Source organism: Halyomorpha halys, unplaced genomic scaffold (genome assembly GCF_000696795.3).
Source record: "Halyomorpha halys isolate HHAL.00 unplaced genomic scaffold, Hhal_1.1 Scaffold462.1, whole genome shotgun sequence".
NCBI classification, from domain to species: Eukaryota; Metazoa; Arthropoda; class Insecta; order Hemiptera; family Pentatomidae; genus Halyomorpha; species Halyomorpha halys.
This window is the reverse complement of record NW_027107302.1, coordinates 904,500-916,189: the sequence shown is the minus strand read 5'-3', so window position 1 is coordinate 916,189 and position 11,690 is coordinate 904,500. Positions and strand designations below refer to the sequence as shown.

Below are 11,690 nucleotides of genomic sequence, written 5' to 3'. Positions count from 1 at the left end.
ATGAATATGCACCGTTGTAATTTACTTGAAATAATCTGTCGGAGAGATAAGAACGGATAATGAGGAAGTATGTAGGAATTTACGGATCTTGTATACTAGTCCTGGGTGCCAGACTCGATCAAAAGCCTGTTCTACATCAAGAAAGACTCCCGAACAGTACATTCCGCGCTCCAATGAAGACAAGACAACATCTACCACATCTCATGATTAAACCAAAATGTTGAATGGCCTGAGATAAGAGCTTATGAAACGTTGTCATTTAGAAACGAAATAGAGGACGGTAGTGGCGAGTTTTGAGAATCATAATAGGTAGATGTGTGATTTTTTAAAATTAAATCTGAAACAAAACAGGGAAAAACTGCAGACTGTATGAAAGCAATTGGCTTTGGTTTGAAATAAAGAGGGTGACATTAATGTTTTTATGTCAAAGATTTTCATTGGATGACCAGTGACTAGGACAAATGTCGGCCCAATATTTTGGATCTGATGGTAGGTATCGTACAGAGAGCTGTGGATAGACACAATTTTTTTTAAATTCGACGTTTCTCGATAGGAAAATTCCCGACAGTAAATAATACAATGGATAATGGTGTAATTATTAATTATTTATCTGTAAAAATAATAAAGGAAATGTACTAAAATATTTTGAATGATATTTAATATATTAGATATGCAAAAACTAATGAATAAGGAAAAGAGTAAACACTTAATTTTTTTTTTTACTTGTATATATAAAATTTACAGCTGTAACATTTGTGAGGTTGGTGATTGAATATTATTATAAATAGTTCCGCTTGATGATAGAGATAATTTTTGTTCTATTTATTTCACTAAATTTCTCACTTATTGAGAACTGACTAAGGTTCTTCATATGTTTATAGAAAGCTTAGTAAAAAATCTTATTCCCGTATATTATATTGTCTTTCATTATTTCTTTTTAGATTTCCCACAGTTTGGCTCCTTCTATTTTATTGAAAAAGGCCGATTTCTTCACTAAATATTGCAGAATTATTCGTATCTTTTGGATACAAAGTGAATCAATGAATTTAAGTTCAAACTAAACGGCTACTTTGAAAAAGAATCGGACCCCTAACAAACGATCAAGGTTAAATTACCCTTTGTCCCGCCCAAAGCTTAGTCTTCAGCAAGTAAGGTATTGTGGTTCTTGGAATGCTTTATTGCCTTCCAACTTTAGGAAATCCTACTTTTTCCCAGGTCTAGAATAAATATCAAGAGTTTTAATCAGAAAATTTTAAATCCACTTCAATCGACGTAGTATTTCGAAGGAAAGCTTTCAAGACCAAAAAAGTATAATTAAAATTAAAAAAAAACTGGTTCAGATATACATTTGGTGAGGCCAACAATAGAAAACTAAAAGACCAAATAATTAAAATATAATAATGAATATAAGTCAAAATAAAAGAACTTTTAGACAAATAAAATTACTAAAATAAAAAGAGATAAGTAAATTTACAAATTCAATAGATAATTAAACAAAAAATAAAATAGTGGAAGACGGCCCTGAAGAAAATTAGACGATCCATTCCGATAATTCAGAGGAAGATATTTTCCTGTATTGGTTACTGCTTTGTAGTTATAAACACCACTGCAACTCTCTAACTGGTCAAAAGTTGGTTGGCCCATCTCCGTAATGGCTCTTTAATGCATTCAGTATTCAAACTCTTAATTAAATTAATTATAAGTGTATTCATAAACGCAGTGGACTGTATTATATCTTTATCACAATCAACATTCAAGATGTACAAAACCGTCTGATTGTTGTAATGATCAAAGTTAATAATAAAAATATATTTAAACCACAGGTCAAACTAATCCGTAGACATCGTCTGGTAATGCACTATAATAACCACAATTTACAATAATACATTATTATTGGACAAAAATGTCCAAAACAAACACATAACGTACGCAGACAGGACTGATTACATGATTAATCATTATATGAGGAATGATACTAGAACAATTAATTAGCTACCTCTGATTTAAAAAAACGTAGATCGTCGCCCCGTTGCTAGGCGACGTCTTAGCAACTGTTTCTTTTACTCTTAATACAATACATATGTTTTTTATCAAATAAATAAAAAGACCAAATAAAACTATACAAATAAAACCAAATGCAATTAAATTAAATACTAATACTATGTATATACTATTTACAAATTAATTATTACATATGGCGTTGACAGAAAATATTTAACTATTTCTATAAATCTTTTTATAATTAACTTAACCACATTTTAATATTTTTCTATCTTGTTTGCATTCTGTTTCTAAGATAGTCCTAAAAATGATCTTAATTGAAAACACAAAATTGTGTTTTCAAATATGAAATTGAATTAATTTAATTCAAACTTAAATATTTTTTTAATTAAAAATAATTATATTTTACAAAATAATCATAACAAACATTAATAATAATTAACATATTTTCATTTCAATACGATTACTTGCAACATCGGGCTATATTAAAGTAGGATTATATCAAGCCCAACTTCATGGGGGAATTGATAAGGGAGACAGAGTCTGGACGTTTCCTCTGGAAACAATTGAGAGGGTGACCACATTGTTAAGTTAATATTATAGTTCCTTCTAGCTCCTCCCAAGGGATCTATCACTCTTCCTTAGAAAACCACAATAAATTACTTGGTTGTTAGTTGCAATGTCTTCATTTATTGTTGCTATTTAACAGAAGGAAATCAATCCTCTCTGGAATTGGTCTACTCAGAACGCAATAAGGGATGGAGAGGGTTAGCTAAACCAAATAGAGAACTAGGAGCTTATGTTTCTTTTCAGACAACATTAATTTAGCGGTTTCCTTTTTTTTTTTTTTTTTAATAAACTTACAGTAATATTATTATTTTTTTTTATCAGCTACTAATTATTAATATCATTATTGTAACATTTTTTTTATTACAAATTCACCTTATCCACTAACAAAAAAACATACTGTTTTATTTAATTATAATAGTAAAATCTACCACAATGAAAGGCAATCAGTATTGGCGTTCAGAGTATTTAATCATACTATATATAAAGTAAAAAGGAGAACAAAAAGAAAAAATCTAAATGATAGCAATAGTACTTACAAAATTAAAAAAATGAAAGAAAAAAAAATTTTAATAAAATTATAATCGATATAATAAAAACTGAACAAAATAGTAACAAATTAATTTTTATACTTGCTAAAGAAAATTAAATTCAAACAAATAATTAAATAAATGCCCAGTCATGTATATTAAAAATGAGTCTTGGTAGCTCTTAACGAAGATATGCCACCTCATAGGACACTAAGAGATATCTGGTATTGAATATTTCACAACTATTATTGAGAATCAATAAGAATTTATTTTAATTGTCTATAAATCTAGTTTTTATTTCAACCCATAGTATTGAAAGTTGAAAAAGCTAGGTGAATAATTAGTAATGCCGTGTACGGGGCTTCGGGTGTTCTAAGCCCGACTAAGGGTTCCCCGTACACATATTATATTGTATTTATTCATATATTCATGTATTTATATTATGTATTTTATTTATTTGTATTATGTATCTCTATCGGTTCCTGATGGGACTCGACTGAAAAAGTATACGATATATTTAATTCAAACACTTGATACCATAGACTCCCTTGTCATGGTATGCTAGATATGAATATCTATAATTAATCATTGGAGTTTTTCTCCAACGGTGTCGTGTTTGCCAATTGACTATGCTATTATTATGAGGTGGCATGTAGGGATGGATTCTTAATTATAAGGTAAAGTCTTTGTTAAATATTTTATATTTACAATCATATATACATTAACAAGAATAATATTACGAGAGAGTATGATAGATCTGTTTCCTTTTATTATTATATTATTAGAATTGAGAAGTACCAGTTGGGAGCTTTCATATTTATTCTGACTCTAAGTTATTAATTCTATTATTGCCATTCAAATTACAACGGAAAAGGTCTTACTTATTTTGGTGCGCCTGTCAATCTTGGCCCCGCGTCATCTCGCCTTTTGCCGGCGGCTGCTACTGAATCCCTGCGATGAGTGACTTCCTCCTCTGGCCTCCAACTGATCAGCTGCCCTCCACCGCCCTTCAACTGTCTCCTTCAAGTGCCATTCCTCTGCATCTCAACTGTTTCCTGCCAAACTGTCCTTGCAAACTCTGTTCCCTGCAAACTGTTCTCTTCCATTTTTTCCGTACTCTCCTTTGAAAATAAATAATAATTGAGTACAATAAAATGTTGATGTGAAATTCTTCCTTCTTTTACCCAAAAGTATAATGTTCCCTTCCACCATCCTCCTGCACTTTTTACTTCTTTTCTCCCATCTAATTCTAATTCCTCCCCACTTCCGATCTCCGTTCATTTTAAAGTTTTAATTTTTTTTTTTTTACATAATCTTTTTTCTCTGTTAGCAATACGTTTTTGCCAAACAGAGAAGAAATAACTTTTGTCACATTTGCCGATAATACTGCTATATTGGCAGTGGATAGTGACGATAAGGAAACGAATGAACTGGGAGACATGTTTCTGAATAAAAAAGCTGGTGAATCAAAATAAATAAAATCTTTACATGGAAGCTTTAAAAATGGAAAAATAAGTAGAAAAAAGTAAATATAAATAGACAAGTTCCTCAGATATGTATCATTAAGGATCTAGGAATGATACCATATGAAAGACTTAACCGGGAAGAACATTTGGAAAAAAAATAAAAACGAACATAAAATGAAGAAAAATCCGCTAGTGCATAAGTAAAAAAATGCATAAATCCGCTAAGTAAAAAAATCCGCAACTATGGAATGAAAAAAAATTTAAAACCCGCGTATACTGATGAATTCCAGAAGTGAACGTTAGAATATTCAATGAAAAATAATTCTTTATGTAATACCTGTATCGTAATGTTTTAAGAGGCTAGAATAATTGAATTTAATATAATATAATAATAGTCTGATAACATTGTACCATTGTACAGAAATTATTGATTCACAATAGACGATCGAATATTACGTTCAATTCAAATTTGAAGGATCCAACAAACACAATATGTTTTGTTTTTTTAATTTTGTTTTTTACGGTAACCGTGGGTTCATTATTTTGATATAAAGTCTGAAAATAGACAATACAATGTGATATTGTACATGCATCATGTGAACATGGTAATATGCTTTGTATTGGGACATTGCAACGGAAGTAATATTGGACTGTATATTAAGCATTTATATATCTTTTTCGGCAATTGCTATAGGTAATAAAGAAACAATGGTTTTAGATTTATATCCACTTGATTGACTGAATCATTTGCTTATGTACATGAAAATGAATAAATAAAAGAATACTTTTATTTTATTTTAATATCCAGTTCAACAGATTCAGTAATAGAACTGCGGGTGTTTTTAGCTTTAAGATACGGCCAATTTTATTAATAAAAAAAAATGTATTAAAGAAAGTTATGGCAGCTTTGAATCAAGCTGTGGAACGTGTGGAAGGCCAAGAGATCCCAGCGCTTCTCCCCTAACCGTGTCACTGCTATTGAACATGTCACAGCTACTGCTGGATAGTAATGATCATTTATTTTAGTTGTATCTACTTCTACTCTTTATTTAAATCACAAGTTTTTATTTGGAGGGACCAGGTAATGAATTTGAAACTTTTTAAACACTGAAATATATTTGTGTTACAACGTGCCAAACACGTCCAAAATCAATACATTATATTTCATTTTAATATGCAGTTCAAAGTAATGGACGTAATTAACAATTTACAGGACAAACATTTTTAGTATAAAAACTGAAAATGTTTTGAGCTCTAAGAGATGGCCGATTTTATAAAAAAAATTTATTACCAAAAGAAATTTTATATTATGTATAATATAAAATGAATATGAGTTATGTACCAAACGTACATTTGCGACTTCTCATATCGTGGGTGCTCTGTAAAAAGTGTGAATTCAACTAATTGGGCATCACCCTATTTTTTTTTTTACTGTAATTGCCATTAAAAGTAATTACATTAACGATGTGAAATACAGTTATTGTAGAGAATTGTTAGATCAGTCCTTTTTACACAACACCGACAATGGTGTTATGACTTCGGTTGAAATGCACATCTAAACCAGAGAGATGACCAGATGGATTCGCTAAACAGCCATTCATATTAATGAAGAACTTTCAACTCCAGTGCCACCATCATCAACCAAAGCTCCGCCTATCGAAAGTTCCAATCAATAGTAATAACTAGGGGATTAAAAAAAAATCAGGATAGGATTCTAGTAGGGCTTATACCGTTTTATTGGAACATAACAGCCCTACTGCAAATACTAAAAATAATCTATGTATGATAGAGAATACGATTTCGTACCATAATTATATTAAGATTTGAGAAAGTTAATCTTATTCATATATGATGATATTGATTGTGTTTTTTTCATTATTTTTTTTTAAATATGATAAGTATAAACTTTTTTTTTAATTCTTTTTTTCACTTTAAATATCGCCTATCCTTCTTAATGAAGCAACCTAAGGTATGGTAAATTATTATTTTTTTTTTTTTTGCATTCATGAATTATAAAAATTATTCGATATTTTCTCCTCTATTCCTATATTCAGCCTTGAAAATCCTTCTACCTTTGAATGACTTAATTATTATTTTTTCAATACAACTCAAATACATGACTAACGCCGCTATCTAATTTAACTATTTTTCAATGTTGTTTAATTAAACCAATATTTTAACTGAACTCTCCTCTTACCGTTTTAAAAAAAATATTTCTAAGATAAGATAACACAGTCACTAATTTGGGATTTAGAATGACGGTAACTTAGGCTCTACTTCCTTTTATTATGTTTTATTATTATTATTTTTTTTTACTAAACCATATATTAATACATACATATATACGAGAAAAAACCGCAACTTGAAGCAAGTGTAAAATTATGAATTGTTGAGGGGGCACATTTAAAGTTTTAAAATAATTTCTCAAAAAAAAAAAAACTTGATTAAAATCGTACAGTATGGTTAGATGTTATGATTATATAGATATATTATTTTTTTTTTTTTTATGATACAAATACCTCATTTTAAACCTATGAAATGAGTAAATCCTAATGTCATAGTTTTCTTAAAATGAAAAATAATTTTTAATCATGCAATATACTATGGTTAGTATTATGCATGTAAGTTTAATTAACTATGTACATAAATGGATTCAGCCATAATTTGTACGATGGCGAGAATTAAAGCAACTAATGTCCGAATTAACTAAGAAAATTTAATTTTAATAACAAACTAAAGCTTTTTGAAAATTAAAGATGGACTTAAGTTATATGAAAAACAATAGTAATAGATTTCTGACAACATTGTTTGTTTTGGGATTTAAATGATTTGTCTTTGACAGTCAACGTTATAACAAAAAACAGAATTTTAGGTTTATTTTTATTATTGTTCCTAAAATAGTGATCATTTTATCTAGCGAAGATATCCTTTACATATATGTAGGTCTACAACACTTTTCACTATAAACTACACACAACAGACTATACATCTTGTATCATTAAGACCCTGTTTCATAATGAAGCCTATTTGTATTAGTTCATAAATACAAGTATACAAATTACGGTTACTACTAATTATGGTTTTATAATCGGAATGACTATAAATTATGTTGTAGGAGTTAAAAACTACAACAGTAACAACCCAGTGGAATTGTACCAACTTCAAACTATATGTCTAATGATAGTTATTTGTACTTTAATAAAAAGCATGGCCCTAGAGATGTGACCATGAGTAGCGATTTCAAAAATACAACATAAAACCAATTAGGAAGAAGTCTATCTTGGTCTTTCTGAATAGATTTGTCTTTTGGAAATTCTTTTGTTTCATTAACGATTAATTTTATTACAATAAATTTAATTTTCACTAAACAATAAATAACATTTAATTATTAAGCATGATATGTATTATTTACTTACATTCAAACACATATAATATAAAGACACATTTAGAGTTGATAAATATATTTTGTAATAATTTACCAAATATATATTATACATACCTGATTTTATTTCTTATCTGTTTACATGAATCTGAACTTTCTAAGCAGTTTTTAAATTGTAAAATGATGAACTTACTATCAAAAAGGTCTCATTTTTATCCAGAAGCTGGGCATCATAAGTATAAATTCAAAATTGAATTTCATAAAACCTTTGACCACCTTTTTTTGTTATTATTTTATATTAGTTCACTATAAAGTATTTAGTAATATTTTTTTTCAGAAGCCTGGAAATTACTTTTAGTTCCAAACAGTATTTGTATTTTTAAACGCATGGAAATAGTTCTTAATTTATTTTGATTCTATATTTTTGAACTATAAGTTTTGTTGAATTAGTTTTAATAATACATTGTTTTGCATCGGAATTTCAGAACTATCATTGCCAACATTAGGTGGAAAACGATAATTGAACAAACATTCAACCTTTTCCGGATACGTGATCCCATCATTATCAGATAAAAATCAGATTGATTATTTAAATTATAGTGATAGTCAAGGAATAACATATTAATCGATTTCGAAGTAACTTCAAGGATTTCACAAAAGAAGAATAGATGTATCACAGGAAAACTGTTGAAATTGGAAAGGAATGAAAAAATTATTGCTAGTGCTGAATGTAGAGAATAATAGTTAATAAATTTTAAATAAGAACAGATTTAAAGAAAGTGAATGACACTCTTCTATTACAAAGCAAATCAATCCAATTTATATTCTGAAAATGTAGATAGAATAGGAAACGTAGAAACCATGTCAGAATGATAGGTATTTGGAATCTTCAATTATCCAAATGATACAACAATTTTTTAAAGTAATTTTGTTTGAGGAATAAAGTATAATACCTCACAACTAAATGAAGATACATCTAAATAATAAAGAAATGGACCAAAATGTGTCCAATTCAAAATATGAGGGGGATTGGTAGGACATACAAGAAAGCTACGGTTTCGAACACAGTTAAAGTTAAATTTAGGAAAATTAAATAGAAAACATAGGCGTTGATGACCATTGTGTTTTGCGCCATAAAGTCCTAATGAACAACAAAATAAACTAGAAAGCTATATTAAAAAATGTATGAAGAACTTGGATGTGCCGGTCTATATTAAGTTCGAATTGGGTTTGCAAGTCTTGATAAACCTGAAAAACCATAAGATGCAAATCACGCCTTGAAAAAGTGTGATCTGATCGGTCTTGTTGTACTCTAAGTATCCTATCAGAGAAAATGTAAATAGTAGTATGAAAAAAATCTTACGGTTAAACACCTGATAATTTGAGTGTTCTAGGATCCTGTATAAGTTTATATACAGGTAATAAAATGGTGGAATAGTGGTTTATTTGGATAGGCCAATTATACTCATATTACGAGGAATTGTATCAGTGTATCTACTCATTAACATGATTGCTAAACAAAATTGGCAAGACCTCTTCGGTGATCATAAACCAATTATATAAGAAGAATAAAAATACACAAGAATAGAGAAACTACAGTGGAACAGGAAGGAATTGAAAAGCGAAAACCTACGAGAAAAAAAGTTGTATTGTGCTTTATATTCAAAGATTGAATCATCGATAGGTCTAAAAGATTCAAGGGATAATAAATAAGAGAAATAGTCAATGTGATAAAAAATATAAAACTTTTATACATTAAATTACGTGTTATTTTTATGTATCTTTATTTGTAATGATGAATGCATTGTTAGCATGTTTCTATTTTGATTATCAGTAGGAATGTTGGAACCAATTTTTTCCATACAGATATATTACTATAGCACGAGGCATGTTGTTCCATGATCTCAATCATTTTTAATTATATATTTTTTTCTCTTTTCAGTGCATTTTAATGCATGTAATGACTATGATAGGAAAGCAGCATGTTCCGAAACTGTAAAATATAACAGAACTCATACTAAGTTTTTGTCTTCTAGGTGTTGACCAAAGACAGCGTAACTGTGTCTGTAGACGCGGTTGTCTACTACAGGGTGTCCAACGCGACAGTGTCAGTTGCCAACGTCGCCAACGCTCACCACTCGACCAGGCTCCTCGCTCAGACCACGCTCCGAAATGTCCTTGGAACAAGACCGCTCCATGAAATACTCTCTGATAGAGAAGCCATCTCTAATACAATGCAGGTATGATAGAGTATAAATAAGTTCTGTTAGAAAATAATCGCATTAACTTATTTATATACTTAATTCTAATCAACAAGAGTTTTTAGCTATCAATACATGTTCCCAGGAGTCCTACTCGATGTTTTGATAATTATACGTACCTTCTGTTGAAGAAAATGCGTTAATCAAGTTTAAAGTTCCTTACATTAACGCATGACTTTTTTATATAGATAGATCAGAAAAAAAAGTTAAGATAACTTTATATAATCTATTTCAATCATAGAGGCACTATTATAATATACATATTATACCATATGTATGTATATTAATCTATTTGCATAATATCTCATAAATGTGCGAACGCATGTACGGTAAGGGTACCGTTTTTAAAGTTTTAAGTTTAACTGAGACAAGGAATGCGAACGTGTAAAAAGTTGAATTTAATTTGCTGCTCACACTTTTGTATCTTTTCTAGTATCAATTGAACCAAAGGAAATTTTCTACGATTCGTTTAGTACGTAAATTATATTTATGATTTTTGCTATATTTTCATTTTTCAACCAAAACAGAAGCCTCTATTTATGTCTAACACTGTACATTGGGTTTTCATGACGAAATGAAAATTCCGGAAAAATCAATTGATATGGCTTAAATGAAACTTACTATTGAATAAAGGCAATCCACAGCGATGGTGATGTTTGCACACAATGTACTAAACTATAAACCTAATCATAATATGCTACTAATAATGAACTGATAATAATAATTATAATAATTATATCCACCAATGGTCTCATACTAAAATCCACAGTGGCAGGCGTGAATGGTATGGGAGTGCCTATTGATGTGCTAACAAAGGCTAAACAGTTGGTTCTCTTAGACACAGCATGTATAGTGCGAACATTTTTGAATATTATAAATTTTAAAAAAATGATAAAAACGTACAGCAAACTTAATATATATCATTATACAATTATATTATATTATTTTATTTTTTTGTGTGATACAAATACCTCATTTTAAACCTATGAAATGAGTGAAACCTAATGCCATAGTTTTCTTAAAATGTACAATAATTTTCAATCATGCAATATACTATGGTTAGTATAATGTATGTAAGTTAATTAACTATGTACATAAATGGATTCTGCCGTAATTAGTACGATGGCTAAGAACAAAGAAACCAATATCCAAATTACCTAAGAAAATTTAAGTTCAATAACAAACTAAGGATTTGAAAATTAAAGATGGACCTATGTTATATGAAAAAAAAATAGTTACAGGTTTCTGATAACATTATTTGTTTTGAGATTTTTTTTTTTTTTTTTTTAATTTATTTAAGTGTTTCGACCACTAGGGTCATTTACACTGAATTTACAAAGTTAGTACATTACTATTGACATATTTACAATGTTACAAGGTGAGAAAGATATATATAATTACAAAGTGAGAAAGTTTAAAAATTAACAGTTACTGTTACAAGTTACATTACAATTTACAAATTTAAAATTACAATTACTATTAC

At 29.1% G+C, this 11,690-nt stretch overlaps 1 protein-coding gene across 1 annotated transcript in view; it reads left to right on the top strand.

The window, feature by feature from the left end:
• Positions 1 to 11,690, top strand: part of LOC106683074 (band 7 protein AGAP004871) — a 207,038-nt gene that overhangs the window by 155,701 nt on the left and 39,647 nt on the right. Inside the window, exon 5 of the mRNA XM_014424298.2 lies at positions 9,983 to 10,186. Coding sequence (XP_014279784.1) covers positions 9,983 to 10,186 — 204 coding nt within the window. The remainder of the gene's footprint in view (positions 1 to 9,982; positions 10,187 to 11,690) is intronic.